The sequence below is a fragment of the Epinephelus fuscoguttatus genome, linkage group LG14, assembly GCF_011397635.1.
Source record: "Epinephelus fuscoguttatus linkage group LG14, E.fuscoguttatus.final_Chr_v1".
Lineage (NCBI taxonomy): Eukaryota > Metazoa > Chordata > Actinopteri > Perciformes > Serranidae > Epinephelus > Epinephelus fuscoguttatus.
In genome coordinates, this window is record NC_064765.1 from 31,000,817 (window position 1) to 31,017,764 (window position 16,948).

Sequence of the window (16,948 nt, forward strand, 5' to 3'; positions counted from 1 at the left end):
TAGTGTTTAATCACCTGAAAATAAGAATCATTTTGTTTTTGTTACCTTGAATAAGGCGTTTGTATCTACAGAGGAAATGGGTCCTCGTCTACCAACATCACCATGTTGCACCACTATGTTTCCACAGTAGCCCAGTAGGCTACTGTAGGTAGCTGCCCCTCTGCTATGAGCTGAACAGTGTTGAAAAAAATGCTGATTTTTAACGTTAAATTACTTCATTCAGTGTTTTTACTGGTTAAATCTGTCTCTGGATAATTTGTCTCCCGGTCAAAACCTCCTAAGCGCCCGGGTCCTAAGTTACCAGAGCGCACATTAGCAGGTGCCGAACTAGTAGCCTGTCTATGATGAGCCAAACAGCGTCGGAGAAACACTGATTTTTAAAGTAAAACTGCTTTATTCAATGTTTTTACTGGTATTCATCCGTGGTCTGTTTGTCTTGGAGGACAAGACATCTGCAGATAATTCAGCTCCTGGTAAAAACCTCCTGAACAATAAACACTTAGGGAATCCTAACCAGGAGCTACCACTTGGCACATGGGAGAGGTTTCAGCTGGTTGCAATCTGCAATCACTGCTAGATGCCTCTAAGTTCTACACACTGTGTCTTGAAATAAACAGCAGGTTTGAAGACAAAAGTGAGACACATGGGTTTTTTTTTTAATTAAAATGATTAAAAACTACATTATCCGCAAACTTTACAAGCACTCAATATGGAAGCATTAATGATATCATTACATACATAGATGAGATTCTTAAATTAACATATCAGTTTCAGATGTACATGCTTTGAGCATAAGAGAAATGAAAGGAGCAAACATGAATTAAAGTTTTTGGTAAATGACAAGGGAAAGGGGCATCTTGTAAAAAGAAAAAGAAAAGAAAAAAGTATCATTGTGCTCTTTAATCCAATATACAATAAAATACAACTCACTTGTACATTTTGGCTTCCTAATTTTGCATAAAGAATGATGTTAGAGAGTCATCAAGACAGCATTTGCCACACATCGTTCACATCATCCTGACAGTATTACAGGCAGTTTGTGAAGGTCTTTGGTTTGTTTTTGAAAGAACCACACAAATATAAGTACATATGTGGTTTCTCTAGCTGCATGATTTTTTTTTGCCTATAATAAAGTAAGGTCCTCTACCGTCTAAAGGCTCCAGAGGAGACAGCAGGAAACATGCTTTTCCTCTAAATAAAAGGGAAATAGGAATGAGACATTGTTACTGATTGTTTTAAAAAGAACAATAAGGCAAAGGGTCTTTATCTGCAAAACACCTTGCATAATTAATTTCTTCCTGAGCTGCAAATGCAAGCCTTTTTGGATTCACTTAGAAATTAAATCTCACTTTTGTAGCAACTTAATCCCCATCATTCAGAGTCATGGATGCTTCCTTGTTGTGAAAAACTTTTCTAGTAGATACTAGACACCTGATACCTGCTTTCAATTCCTCAACACAGCTCATACCCAGATAATCTGTGCAGGCGTGTGAATTATTGGCAGAGCCGTGAGCCCCTGGCACCAATGATCAGTAAATGAGAGCAGAAAAGACAGAATCAGGGCCATAAAGGCTTCAAAGCACTCAGTGATTATAAAGAACAAAGAGACCTGTGCACAACAACAGAATTTTTTTTTTTTTTTTTTTTTTTTGCATAACTGCCCTTGGTGTTGGTAAGAAGATACCACTCTGACCCAACCTCCTCCTTCTATCCCTTCATCCTCACACTCCTCCTCCTCCAGGGATAGAGGGATCGCATGTGTAACTGCGGGGGAAAGGCCCTCCAGACAGGGGAATGTGCACACACACCTGTGGCGCAGGAATGTGTGTGTGTGTGTTGTGTGTCTAATCATGACATCATTCATTACTTGGCGAAGGATTTGTTAAAAGGACACTTTAAGTGTGTTCAGCAAAAACATGTGAAGGAATATTTTAATATTTAATTAGGCAGAGTTTCAGATATTTGTAAATACATAACCAAAAAAAAAGCGAAATGAAAATTCAAACATAGTGCAAAAATTAAGCGAATGGCTTATTTAGCGCAGGAAGGCAATTTGGAAATTGTTTAAAGGATTACGGCTCTAGATACACCATCTCACTAACAGAATCTGTTGGGCGTGGTTCATAAGGAATAAAGGTTTTTAGTGCATCAAAGCTACATTGGAAGACAAAATAATTACATTAAAGGTTTTGGGTTTTTTTTTATAATTTAGTAGCAATATATTACACAAATTCCAAATTTATACTTAACAACAAAATAAGGCTTATATACTGTATATATATAAAAAAGAAAAGGTAGAGAGAAATGCTTAAGGATTTTGGGTATATGCGCACATTTCCTCACAATTTGGCTCAAATAAATATCAAAAGTAAACTGTGTCATCCAGTTTAAAAATACCAGACTAGGACTTTTTTTTTCAAAAGGGCTTGGATAAGAAATATAAAGAAAAAGTAAAGAGAAGACATGACAGGACTTTAAATATTCCTGTGGAAAAAGAAACCAATAAACACTCCTCTGCCTTAGTCTTTTACATTCCTCAAAATATCAGCCATTGTCCTGTTGAAACTTGATACACTGATGACACAGCAGAGGAGAATTCATGTCTAACATGTGAGTCCTGACACATAAAAGGCTTTTCTCTCAAATATGCAGTGATTTTGTTGAAACATCCACTGCATACTGTAGCACCAAAGGCTAATGTGTCCATTTGGATAATAAATTAGGCAATAAGGTACTGCATGAGCACATGAAACAGCCCTGGATGCAACTGAAGATGTTTTCACAACTGACACAATATTTTCATGATATTCAACTTTTGCAGAAATTAAAGCTTAAAAGGGCTGATTGCTACAGCAGTGCAGCCATGCCTTGGAAGGTCAGAGTCACTCGGGGAGTAAACATCCAGTCCGACAGCTTGTCTCCACTGACCAAGTGAGTTGGATCAGTCTGAACAGTCTGTTTGAAGCCGTGTTTTTTTAGTTCATCACTGATCATACCTCCATTGTCTTTTGTTCTTTTGTCTTTCATGAGTACCTGTTTAAATCAAATGATCCTGAAACGTCACTATGGCTTCTCTGGTTTTACCCTTACATCTATTTACAGTTTCAGCTGAACATCCTCTCAACTTATATGGCTTTTATAGTCCTTTTAAGAGTACATGTTTTAGCACAGTGCAGGAGTTTACTCAAAATGTACAAAATACATGGAAGTCTTGAGAGAGTTGGTAAAACAGAAAGTCTTTAAAGCGAGTGCCGGAGAAATAAAAGACAAACATGCAGCATTTCTCTTTTTTTTTTTCTTTCAGTGTTTATCTTTTTTGTTCATCATCCTCTTTACTTTTTCCTCCCTCCCTCCTCCTGCACCCTCTGATTGTCTTGCTGTCTGTCAGTCAATAAGGCCTCCACACGGACTCATCCAGACGGCCCGAGGCGCTCATGGCAGTGGGGGAGTTGCTGTGGCTGCCATCAGCCTCCACGCCCTCGCTCTGGTTGTTCAGGCCCGGGTTCATCAGGCTGTTGGTCCCTCCAGCCCCTGTGGCCCCCGAGCAGGACAGCAGGCGGGTGGGGGAGCGCTCGCCTCCGGTATTCCCCGGTGCCACCATGGAGAACTGGTAGGATCCAGAGCCTGTGCCGTAATACAGGTAGGAGTTGGACTGGAAGTTCTGGCTTTGGTTATTTGAGTAGGGTGGCGGCAGATAGGTGTGGTATCTAGATGAGGCTGACATGCTGAGGCCACTGATGCCGGTACTGGAGGTGTTGGTGGAGTAGGGGAAGGCCCCGGGGTAGTGCATGCGGGGGTCTGAGAAGCGAGGGTCAGTTAGCGGTGCCAGAGACGGGAAGGTGGTTCTCTGGTTGAAGAGGTCTGTTGTCCCTGTTGGCAGAAACAAAGAAACAATTGGAAAGAGTCAACAAACATCGAGCCATGAATGAAAACTGCTGTTGTGATTATGAAACAAGGGACTCAGGGATTTCTCATTTTCTGTTATTCTAAAAAAACGACCCCCATCTCCTTAACAGCAAAACCTCTCCAAACCCCCAATTCTGAGCTCAGATTTCTTGCGATATGTCTGTCCATGGAAATGTTTGCTCAAAGTAATGAACTGAGACATTTTTTTGCTTAATAACAGTCATCAAGCACTGACAGCACATCATCCCACAGCCCCGTGCACAAGACTGAAGTTATGAAAAGGCCCCCTCGCCACAGCCCTCCTACCACTCCTTCTAAAGGAGAGTAACGTACAGTATTCTGTCTTTCTGAGAGCAATGAAAAGAGGCATTGTCAATGTTGTGGGGTGCTTTGTATAAACACCGATGGCTTGTTGTGCTGTTGTGCAACTCATAAATCATACTTGGAGGCAGTCAGTCACAATCAGAGACAGAGATACAGAGAAGGAAAAAGGAAAGGAAACAGGGAAGGAAGAGAAACAAAAAAAGGTGTGTTTCTCCATGAATATCCTCTAACCTAATGTGTATCACAGTCCAGGACCTGTCAGAGTTTACTGCTTAGTGTAATCTCACAGGTAACAGCGCGCTATGAACCCAGCTGTTAGGACTTCAATTTTACTGCACACTTTCTAATTTACTCAGCTGACAAGAGGGAAAGAGAAATATTGCTTGAGGGTTTGACTTGGCAGTGTGCTTCGCTGAGATTTGGGGCTGCTACTGTCACCAACTTAGTTCCTTAACTCAAACACCATATTGTCCTTCTTACTAAACTGTACTATTGGCTGATCTTACATCCTGAGCTTTGGATATGAACCCATTCACAGTTCTGCAGGCGTGTCAGACTTCTGAATGCCGCCTGCTGCCATTTTACTGTAGTATAATGGGTTTGTTCCATATTTCTGTTTTATTATGTAAGTTAGAAGGTATTATACTAATTTTACAAGTATAAAGTCACTAAGGCAATATTTAGTAAACATCTCTGGTATTAACCTCTCCTGATTTCTCTGGTCAGTTTGTAGTTTTTCACTGAAAAGCAACTTTCATAATACACTAGCATCATAGCTATTTGGGGTCCATAAACATTACTTTATAATTCTCATTTGGAGGTGTGAAAATTAAGTCTTGCCTGACAAGTTAAGTATGTCATGTCTTTCGCTTATGAAACTCAGATATTTTGGAAGAAGGTAAGGTGGCCGACAGCCAGGCCAAAATTCTCTGGAACTGTAAACGCCCTTAACTTGGTTGTACACCACAATGACTAGGCAGAGTTCCTCATACCTGATGTCAACATACAGTAAGCTCCTTCAGCACCTGCCGCTTGTACACATACACACTGATACACTTACACACACCTCTGTCTATGGTTATGTGTTTGTCCGCATGTGGCTTTCATGGGTCCAATGTGCCCACATGACTGCAAGTGTAAAATGTGGATTTGGATGGCAGAGAAAAGAGAGCTTGTATTTGTGAAATAGCAAGCGCTTGCACGCCACAGCCCTGAGGGGGGAGAATGCCAAACTTGCGTGCCACAGTCTCGTTGAAATGTCTTTTCCCTATGTCTGGAGAACTGGGTCCATTTTCAGCTGCAAAAAAATCTGTTCCTTTGCAATTTCCATGGCCCCTGCTATACTTTTTTTGACAACACAGTTCTGCAGTTGAATTTCCTCTTCTTTTTGGGATGAGGGAGTTTGGTGGTGGTGGGGGGGCTGTTTCTTTTTCCAGAGTCTACCAGGCACTGGAGTCGGCTCCATATCTGATTTCACGCGAGGAAAATCCAAGCCTTCAGCTGCTGTTGATTCGGGTGAAGTGGAGTCGGCCCACTAATTCCTACCGGACTCCCAAAAGCCTTTGCTCTCTATTTCTCTCCCTCCCCATCTCTTCATCTCTCTCTGTCTGCGCTAAATTTAGGCTTCAGGGTGAAGCTGTGGAGGGGATGTGTGGCGTGGGGACTTGATGGCTCTGGCTGCCACGGCCCACCCCGCACATGATCTCCATTTAATTGGAGTTGGTGGAAACGTGTTGGCTAAACTGCGGTGGGGATCGACTCCTGTGTTCTGTCAGGGGAAACTGGACTGGACACTTATCACAACACCTTAATGGGCTTGTGGAGTATCAAGCACTTGGCTCAGAGCCAGGAGGTGCCTGCTACCACCTTAAACTCTCTACAGTACAGTAGCTCCCTCTGGAGGAGAGGGCTGAACAAACTGTTTTGTAACTGAGAAGTAAAGTTTTGCAGTCTGCTTTTTCTCTTTCTTAACCATGTTGCATACCTTCCTGCATCCCCACCCTCCCCCACCCAGTATAAGTACAGGCTTCGCTGTTGTGGCTGTGGTAACAGTGGTGTATCTTTGGCAGAGAGGGTCTTCCTAACTGAGCCTGGTAGTAGCTGCCTGTAACCTCTGCGGCCCAAAACCACACATGATCTCCATTAGGCTCATCTGAAACGTGTTGACTAAATTGCAGGGACAGGAGAGGGGATGGACCCCAGAGGGCTCGCTGGCACAGTCTGCTGTCTGTGATGTTCCCAGTCTACGAAGTGGGTAGCTGGGAATCAGGGCTTTTATAGAGAACATAGTGTTCCAGCACTCTCTTTCCTCTTCTAGCTCTCAAGCATAGCGCCATGCACTTATTTAATTCTGCAACACCACGAGTGGAGTCTTCCTCCTCCTTTCTGCTCAGCTCAAGAAGTCCACTAGTCCACAGTCAAGCGTGTAACCCAGATATGACCGGAGGTTTGCCTCATTTGCATATGGGAGAAACTGATTTTGTTTGTTAACATAAGAGCATGTTTGAGGCAGCCACGTCTATGTGTGTAATTGTGCACGGAGTTATGAGTGTGTGTGTGCGTGCGTGTCCGCATGTGGTGGCCCTGGCAAAGGGGAGATGCAAACACAGACGCTCACCTGTGAAATGTTTACTCAGGCTTGATGCAAACTGTGACGGCCAGCGCCCAGGGAATGGTGTCTCAGGCAAATAAGTGGAGGGGAGGAAACGAGAGAGAGAGGGAGAGAGAGAGAGAGAGAGAGAGAGAGAGGGCAAGAGCAAGAGGAACCCTCATCCAGCTACACACACTGCGCTGTGCAGTGAGATTGTTTTCCTCAGATGATCCCTAAAGAAACACCGCTGCACTGCAACTCCTTTCAGAGGCAGAGAGCTTTCTCTTTGATTTACTGACTGGTTTGGTTGGTTTGAACAGCGTATGCCATTAGGATGAGTAATTATTGTTGATAACAGGGTGATGATGACAAGGCAACACAATGCCAGGGCAGAACTGCCAAAGAATAGGAAACTCAAATGAACACAAATGATCTCCAGGTGTTTTTTTAAGCGCCAAGGCTTTGGGCCGAAGCATCATGTCCAATGCAAATGATAATCACCTCTGTACTGTGACACCGTGGTCAACAGCCCCAAAGCCTCATCCATGTTAGGCACTTTATCATGTGAGCACAGTGAATTTTGCATGTCACCAACTTGTGACATGAGTACAAGCATGGGGAAAGGGTGTTTGTGATGACAAATAAAACCTGAGATTTTCCTAATGCATCAACAAACAAGGTGACATGATTAATATGTCTGTTTGTTAAGTAAATCCTTTTCTATTAGAGACATGAAACTTCCTCGTAAAGCCACTGATGTGATGTGTGTTTTGCTGACCCTAGACCATGCATACTGTTATTGTTAGGATAATGGTATTTGAATACAAGTAGCGTCATCATTTATTACACTTTCTTGCATCTCTGCCACATGTGCTTTACTGTCTAAATGTCCTGGCAATTCAAGTTTAGGCTGAAATGCCTCAAACATACGCTTTTACTAACCGTCACTGTCAATCACATTTTCCACCTTGTCATGAATGTTTTGCTCTGCAGTGAATCTGCCTCACACAAGTAGTAACACATGTAAATATGTAATTCCCCGGTCTCAGCTTCAGGCATTGTGCTATTTCTGCTAAACTGTAGAAAAGAGAGCAAGACCAGTGAGAATCTGAAAGTCTTTTTTTTCCTTTGTTCTGTGTGTGTTTGAATGTGTGTCCTCAGCACAGTGTGAGTGGATGACTCAGCATGTCTGGTGTTGTGTGGTGGTTTCTGGGTAGGGGACAGATAGAAGACTGTGGGGGCTGTTAGAAAGCAACAAAGGTCCAAATCTCCAAGAAACAAATAAAAGAAAGTGGGAGGGAGGGAAAAATAAGGCAGGCAGGGTGGTGGCGTTCTAGGAATGCAATGGGGTGTAGTAGGGCCCTACGGGCAAAACGAAACAGACTCCAAAATTGTCACAACGAATGGCACACCCTATGTTATGCCCGCCTTTCCCGCTGCTCCTCTTCAGTTTTGCTTGTTTCAATTTGAAAGGCTGTCGTAATGTCTAATTAAAATAAATACGTTTGGAGATCTTCAGTTTGTTCTGAGATGTTCTTGAAGATGTAACATTTGAAGGTGTGAACGCTCCTTGGCAGTCCACAGTGCCTCAATTATCTCCCCTGTATTTTTCGAGCCTGTTTGCTCACACTTAGTAATTAAGGCCATTACTTAGTAGTGACCTCACCTCTCATGCTGCTTGCTGATTGGGCCGCACATGATGATTACGTCTTAGCAACTAACAAACACCCTTCAAAACAATTTTCTAATTAACACACACAGAAGTACAGAGATGCATGTATATGCACTTTCCTCAAATTCACATCAAATTTGTGGTCAGACTTCATGTGTGGAAAGGCTTGAAAGAGTTGCCTGAAGCAAAGTTACACAGACGTCTATGGCGTGGTAAAAAAGTTAGAAAGAGGGGCATTGCGCTGTCTCACCTGGCCATGGTCTCAGGTCCTCCTCCACTTTGCATGTCTTCAGAGCGGGGGTGTCCATTTGCTCCTGCCACAGGGCTGTTATAAGACACAATAGAACGAAAGGTGAGCACTGGGATCTGCTTATTTGAAATAAATCAGTGAAGGAATTCTGTTTGTGCAGAAAAGCAAAATTCCTGTATTTTGTGGAAGGGAGAGAGAGTGTCGGATGTATATTTATGTGTATAGCAGGGGTCTTCAGATAAATTTGTCCAAAGGCCAGAATTTGAAAAAAGAATCTAGATCAAATTAGCCTATCATCATTTGATCATTTTATTAATAATTGTTTAACAATATAATACAGTTCTTTTAATGATAAACTAAAAGTGGATAAAACAAAATGTTACATAAGAGCATATAAAAAAAATGACAAGAAGATGTTCAAGAAAAGCAAGTGGGAAATTATTTTTTAGGTAAGAACTATTAGTTTGTCCCCATTGTTGTATGAAGATATGGTACAAGCCACTCCATTTAGAGGTTTCAGTTTTACCTATGCAATCTGCACTGTGCAACCAGCAAAAACATGGGTTAATCAATCACTGGACCCCATCCCAAGCTCAAACTGCCAGCTTTATGCATTATAGTAGCACAACTGGCAGGACTGAGGACAAAAATATGGACAGAGACACAGTCTTAGTGCAGCGGCATTTGTTTGTGTGAGAGTCGCAGAGAGAGGGAGAAAGGAGGTGAAAGATGGACTGTTCCATGCAATGTTTCTGTAAATAATTAATAATGAATGACCTGTGATATTTTCTAGTAATCTCACCTGAACCTGTGGGTCAATAATAAGCTAATTAGCTGACAGACTTATAAAGTACTTGTGGGTCAAACGCATTTATTTGGGGTTAGTAAATCACGACTACATTTTTTCCATCTCAGTTTTTTGGGGTGTGCTTTAATATAGGCAGAAAAAACACTAGATATTCATAATACTGAAAATCTTGTTTTCCTCCTCAAATTTTATTAATTGGTTAGTATTCTGTGGGCCAGATGTGAAGCTGTGGTGAGCTGTATGTGCCCTGTGGGCGGCCAGTTGATGATTGCAGGTGTACAGGGTGAGGAAGTTTCTGCCTGTGCCATAGAAATCTGAAGCGCGATCCAAAAAAAAACCTCTCTTTGTGACAGACCTGTCAAAACTGTCCTGACATCTGGTGGTTTGGAGATGTGTCTTCCTGTCACAGGTTGGCCTCTGCTGACTGAGCAGTGAAGATTGGGAAGAGGAGGGGATGGTTTTCTCACCAGAGTGAGATCAGGCTTGGAAAAACATGCTTGATGGGTGCATGAGAGATATTTTTGGGTCTTTCAGGCGAGACACTGGAGGGGCAGCGGAGACCTGTGAAGTGCAGGACTCTCGCTAGCCTGTCCAGCCGAGCTGTCAGGAAGCGAAGGAGGGTCGATGAACTCCTGGCCCAGCGCGTGGGACCCTGCTTCACACTTAACGGCCACACCACAGGAGGGCTGACACAAACAGAGGCTGTTTGCTCTCGGTCTGAGACGGGGTAGATGTTACAAGACAACTAGCACGGAGCTCTGTGGACATGGGCAGTCTCAGCATATTGGCTGTGCTGATATCTGGTCCCCAAGCCTCTGAACAGTGTTGTTAAGAATTTCTTCAAATGTATATCAGTATTTAAGACATAAACCTGTGTGTTATATAACCACATTTTTTTCTCATGATGCTCTGCCTTTAATGACAGCTGCGGTCAGTCATGTAGTATCACTATGACTCTGCCCTCCGCTGTTGAGATACCGCAGTATAGTAAACTCCTAACCTCCTGTAGTGGCAATTAGGATGGAGAAGGATGCCAGAAGCAGAGAGGGGGGTGGTGCTGGGCTGTTCACCTATAGCCGCACTGGGCTCAGCATGTGTAAGATCTGTGCTTCCCCTGGAGCTCCTCCACTTCCTTTGCAAAGGCCCAAATCAGCACTCAGTCACCGAGAGGTCCTGCACTATACCTCACAATGGCAAATTCTTACACATAAATGGCCTTATTCAGAAAGGCTTGCAAGCAGCTGGTGCGATTCGCTCAAGAAAATAAACATTTCCTTCAAATATTTTGATTGGCCGGCAGACAACGTCAATAGCAGAGGCACAGATTACCCCTGTTAATAAGAGGACCAACCCCCTGGGCGGAGCTGAGGAGCGGGGAGGGTAGGGGCTGGGATGGGAAGAAGCAGCGACTGCGTCACCAATAAGTAGCTTTGGGGTGGTGCCAGTGTAGTTTGGGGAAGGACACAAATAAACACATGCACTGCTTTTGAAGTGCATGTGTAGATGAAAGGACTGGCTAAGAAGATGTTTGAGCCAAAATGGCGTCCATCCTCGTGACTCCGGATCCAGCAACGCCTCTGAGACATGTAATGCGCCTGCCGTAATGAAGCGTGTCATTGAGACACAGTGAATGCCGGTCCTTGTGCTGGCTTCCTGTTTCGCTTAGGCCTTAGGCGTCGCAACGGGGAGAGAATGTGAGAGAGCAAGCAAGAGAGAAAGACAGACGCCAGCGAGGGAAGGAGAGAGAAAGAGAGCGTGTTAGAGAGGGGAGGAACACGGCCTTGGCTCAGCTATGTGGGACATTTGATATGTCTTTTGAGCCCTCACTTATAACGTGAGCAAAAACAAACACATGGGCTGAAAAATCCTATGTTCTCTTTGAGAGCTCGTCGTCCTCCCACCCTTCCCCTCTCCCCAGACTCAATAGAGACTGTTCATGGCACACATGTAGTTTCTGTAATTGCTGAAATGTAAAACTCAGCCTGACTCTGATGTGAAATTATAACTTACACAAACAGTTGAGTCTGGTAAAAAACAACTTGCTCTCACTTCTCTTTTTCTTTCTTTTTTTTTCACCAAGGAGGCGGCATCAAAAGATTCTTTTTTTTTTTGTTGAAGAACAAAAACATTTTCAGTTTGAATTATTCATCTCAGGGTCACAAAAAGAGAGTAACCACAAGTGAAGCTTTCAGGCACCATAACAAATAAACTCCGTGGCGGCCATTGACATATTATGTAAATAGTGGAGTGCAGAAGTAAAACAGAGTGTCTAAAGGACTGGTCCAGATTCCTACTCGTTTTGGTTGTATTGGCCTCAGAGGGCCAGCTTCCTGCTTGGGTTTGGCAGAAATCAGCATGAAACCCAACTAGCGTGACGGCTATACTCTTAAGTCCACACCACAGCTACCTGACGGTGCTAATTTCCTGTCTCGCTCTTGCTTCTAATTGGCTGATCATGTCATTCTGGATGTGTGAATTAGTGTGAGCCTCTCGGCCGCAGCAGTAGCAGAGTGCCGCCTCGAACCTGGGGGGGCCGGCCAGCTTGTTTACGTGGTGTAAACAGTGTGGTCACTGTGGACGAGGCGGGAGGGGCACGGCTGCATCGGGCTGGTCCTCCATCAAACAGGACTTTCTCAAGTTAAGTCCAGTCCAGATGCCACAGTCTGAACGTACTGGACAAGAGGGCCAAAGCACAGCTGTGGCAGATGTGTGCCAGTTGTGCAGGAAGAAGCCAGAGATACCAACTCTTGTGGAAGTGTCATTAATAGAAAAGGTTTGCTTTTTTAAAATAGAACTTGCCGGATAAATGCTGAGCACATTTCAAAAATGAAACGTGTATTATATTATTTCTGCGAGATTTTACTGACATTTTTAATAACATCACCACATGGGTGACACATTCAGACAGACAGGCACACACACACACACACACACACACACACACACTTCTGGGCCCTCATCAAAGCATTGAGCACTTGACTTGATGGCGGAACGTTATGCTAGTATCTGATATTCATCTTCAGAGAGGAACACACAGGTGTTGGAACAAATAACATGTTAAATGATACCACCTCAAAAGTGCCAGGACTTTTTTTTGGATGGTTAAATTGCTGCTGTATTTCTTTTTTTCCCCCGCTCTCACTGTTAAAACACATTTAAGTTAAAAGAGCCGCTTTCGTCTCGGCTGTCTGTTAGAGGCTGTGCCAGGGGCTTGTTGAGTTTTGTCTGCATTTAAAATGGAACAAGGTAAAACTGGAATCTGTTTTCCACTTTGAGGAAAATCAAATTTTCGTTCTTCTGTTTGCTTTTCTCAAGAGTGGAAAGAAAGAACTGTGTGTGTATTATGAATGCAGTGTCACAGTTAGATATTAAAGGATGAACTGCATTCTGTATCAGCGGTAGAAAAAAAAACACTGCCACCCACAGACACATATAGTATACACATGTACCTCACTTGAGGTTTTGAAAACCAGAATAACAATTTAGTACTTGATTGTCTGAGTGTCAGATTTGCTTGACTGCACTAGTTGAACCACGCATTTTCAACCACACACACACACACACATACACATACACACTCCCTCCACCCTCGCTGAGAATCATTCCACATGTCTAGCAGGCTTACCTGTGGCCACAGAAGAACAAAAACAAGCAGCGTATGCAGCGTCTGCCAGCGTGCAGGAATCCTGTCACTGCATGCACTGTAATGAGCTCTTAATTACCCTGTCTGTCTGGGGCACTAGCGGAGAACTTGCAACACTAGCGCACAATTGTGTATGTGTGTGCGTGTGTGTTTTGTATTTTCAATGTGCCTATGGTGCAATCGTCTGTGTGTGTGTGTGTGTGTGTGTGTGTGTGTGTGTGTGTGTGTGTGTGTGTGTGTGTGCGCGCGCGCGCGAGATTTAAGAATCCAGGGTAGCATTGAGCAGATGTCTGGAGAGGCGTCCTGTTGACAAGAAAACTGAGACAGTATTTCATTGCTCAGACAACAGTATGAAGCAAGGAGGCTTTAGGAGGAGATGACACTGTATTTTCTTATTTAGCTGTCTTCAAGGGGGGAAATGCAAGGTTCCAGCCGCAGATAATGGAAAACATCTTTTGTAACAGTGAGGCGGGAATCCATTTAATTATAACGTGTTGATGGGCGATCTATCACCCGGCAATTCTCAAACAAACAGGCTCCGGGATTTAAAGTATCTGCAAAATACAACAGCGTCTGGCATGGCTGCCAAAAGCAGAGACGTGTGTGCTGTTGATATGTAAACACTTCCCTGTGTGTCTCTGAATGGGATTTATTACAACAAGTCTATTTTTGTTTGAGCTTCGCTTGTAATACTGTAGCAGTGGCGTTGTTGTCTGTGCGTGATTCTTACACATACAGGAGCGCTGTGTGTGTGATGTGAGCATACGTTTCCAGTCTACTGCTCAAGACACTCCAACAGATAGACAAGGTGGGAGGGAAAAGGGCCCTACTGCTCTGTTATTTAATTATTTTACCACTCTTGCCCTGCGGTATGCCGTCATGATGGTAATACCACAGATTAAGGTGTGTGGTTTTTACAGCCCTTCCCCTCGTCTGCCTCACTTACACACACTTCTTATAGACAGCCTGCAGTCACTGGCAGCTGTAACATGAAGCTCAAGGCCTTTACTGTCTCTGACGGTTCCAACTGATATTAATGTGTTGTGTCTGCTCACCATGTATGTACTGTACATGTGTGTGTTGCAACATAGCAGCCCTTTGAAGTCTGACAAGGCTATGACGCTCTAATTCTTGTCCTAATCCCGTGCGAGGCAGATGAGAGCAGAGCAAAGAGTTCCTCTTCGTCTACTGTCTGGACCAAGTCTGTACACCTCTCCCTGCCGACCGGAGCCCCCACTGGTATTCAAGGCAGTGCTCAGAAACTTAAAGCTCCCAGTGTAAGCTTAGCTGCAGGGGGCTTTTTATTGGCAGACAACCTACAAAACTCACGCCAAACTCTAACCCATCAGAAAATTATCATCACAGTAGCTGTATTGTGTTGAAGCTCTGCAATGTTTATTTTCAGCGTAACCGGTCAGCGGTGTTTCTAAAATGGCTGAAATGTTTTCTTCTCGGTACAGGCTGTGCGATAGAACAATCAGTATCAACAGTAAGTAAGGGCATGGGGGAAGAGGGCAAAAGACCCCGTGTTCTCCGCAGTCAGCTGTTAGATAGGCCCATACTGGTGACTCAGCGCTAGCTAAGCTAAGCACAAGGCCAAACACTGCTGTATGGCTGTGATACACACTGATAGAGTTCCACCCACACACGGCCCAGCGCTCCCAAACAAGCCCTCCTGTACACAGCAACATGCTGATACAAAGGTAATGAGATTCATTAGCTAGCATGAGAACTAGAGAGTGGGTGGAAGAGGAGGGCATACTCTGTGTGTGTGTGTGTGTGTGTGTGTGTGTGTGTGTGTGTGTGTGTGTGTGTGTGTGTGTGTGTGTGTGTGTGTTTTTGTGTGCGTGTTTAGTCTGTATGCTTCCAGCCATGGCATCCTGTTAAAGAGGCTCTGACATATGACAGAGAGTGAACACTCATCCTCACTCCAACCATCTCCCACGCAGCTGTCCACAGCACACGCACACACACACACACACACACACAAACACACACACACGCAAGAAACAGCCCCCTCCCCTCTATCGCACCACCTCAGTCTGAGTCTCAGCACCGCACCCCCCACCCCCCCCCACCCCCGCACATTCGACCAGTCTGAGAGTGACGTGATTGCCAAGGTAGCGGGCGGCTGTTACATTCCTGAGGCTGTAGTGTGCGGTGTGCGGAGGCCAGCTTCAGCACCCAGGCCAAGCTCGGTTGGCAGCATCCGCCATGCCACCTGGCCACAGACTCAACTCTGCACGCTGTGGGGCCCGGACCCACCAACGCAGGGCATCCGGGGACAGAACTGACATGAGCTTCCCCTCGGACGGCCAACACACATAACAGCTCGCAGATTAGTGGAACAGAACTCGAAAGCCCCACATGGAGGAAATTCACATGAAGGGTTCTTGGCCTAATGCTGGGTGAACTGCATGTACTGTGTTACGGATTTGTATTTCAGATTACTTACCCACCGGCCAAAAAAAACTAAATATGTTTGTTTTATTGAAGGAGATATTTACTTCCATGTAATGGTGGTTAATGTGAGCTAAGTGTACAGTGTTGTGGTGATTTAGATGTTGGTTGTGGTTGTATGTATCAGTGGTCCTCACCTTGTGTGGTGCTAAGGTGGGTTTGGTGGCTGGGGCGGGGATTATTGCTCATTGGGCCTATCCGCATAGACCGCTGGTAGCGCTCGATCTCTGACAGCCTGTCCGAGAACTGCATCTTCTGGGGGTCTTCTATCTTCACTCTGTGCCCTGAAACAGCGACATGACGAGGACGGGTTAGAGAGAAATCAAGGACTTGCCAATTTACCACCTACACAACCAGGAAAATGGCACAAAATGGCACTTAATGTTTCCAGAGTTGTACAAAAATAGCAAAAACAATAACAAAGAGTCCTGTTGGAAAACCTTTCCTTCTCCCAAATATTCTTAATGAAGCTGGGCATGTTTGACATGTCCTGGCAGAAAACTTCTCTTTGCCTGTCTAAACTGTAATAAGTGTAAAATTGACTTGGACTGTGAGGACCATCAATATCCTACAGTGTAATTCACACAAACTCACACAGGATGAAATTATATAAGGAGAGAGAGACACTGTCACCTTGTTTTCAGCTTCCAAATGCAAAAATATTATTAGAATGTGAGCAGACCTTGACATACATCGGCTAGACGCTAAGTGTTACCCAAGCTGCACCTGCTGCCGTGTCATCTGCAGATAACGATAGCGTAAGTGGTTGAAAATAATTGCTTTAGGAATGCTGTTTTCCCTGAACCTCAAGTCGAAGAAATAATAAACTGTGAATTGTGAAATAAGGCATATCTATGATCTGCTGAAACTAAGTGATCTTTATCTTGCCACCTTGCTTAAAAAACAAGAAACAGTGAGTAGATCTACCCTCAATATCCGCCCCTCATTCTCACACACACCCACACACACCCACCCACACACACACACACACACACACACACACACACATACACACATTCAGGTCTGACTGACACAGCACTTAGTCAGAAGGAAACACCCAGACAAGGCTACCAGACCATGTAGTCATCAGTCTTAAACATAACGGATAAAGAAAGAGAAAGACAGAAAAAGAGCTTCTTTAGGTGGGTGGGTGGGTGTGTGTGTGTGTGTGTGTGTGTGTGTGTGTGTGTGTGCAGGATGTGAGAATTAACCAATAAGTGAAGCATATCTCCTGCATCTCTTTTGTCCAGACCGGGAAAACTAACCAACACACTTAGTGCCCTTATCACTTTGAT

At 44.2% G+C, this 16,948-nt stretch overlaps 1 protein-coding gene across 3 annotated transcripts in view; it reads right to left on the reverse strand.

Annotated features, from left to right (window-relative positions):
- Window positions 1-635: 635 nt before the first annotated feature.
- runx3 (RUNX family transcription factor 3) overlaps window positions 636-16,948 on the reverse strand; it is a 52,895-nt gene continuing 36,582 nt past the window's right edge. For 2 of the 3 annotated variants that reach the window (XM_049595847.1, XM_049595848.1), the window contains 3 exons: window positions 15,791-15,937; window positions 8,743-8,817; window positions 636-3,870 (listed from right to left, as the gene is read on the reverse strand). In XM_049595847.1, coding sequence (XP_049451804.1) covers window positions 3,389-3,870; window positions 8,743-8,817; window positions 15,791-15,937 — 704 coding nt within the window. In that variant the 3' untranslated portion in view covers window positions 636-3,388. The remainder of the gene's footprint in view (window positions 3,871-8,742; window positions 8,818-15,790; window positions 15,938-16,948) is intronic. The other variant, XM_049595850.1, reaches the window with a different exon arrangement.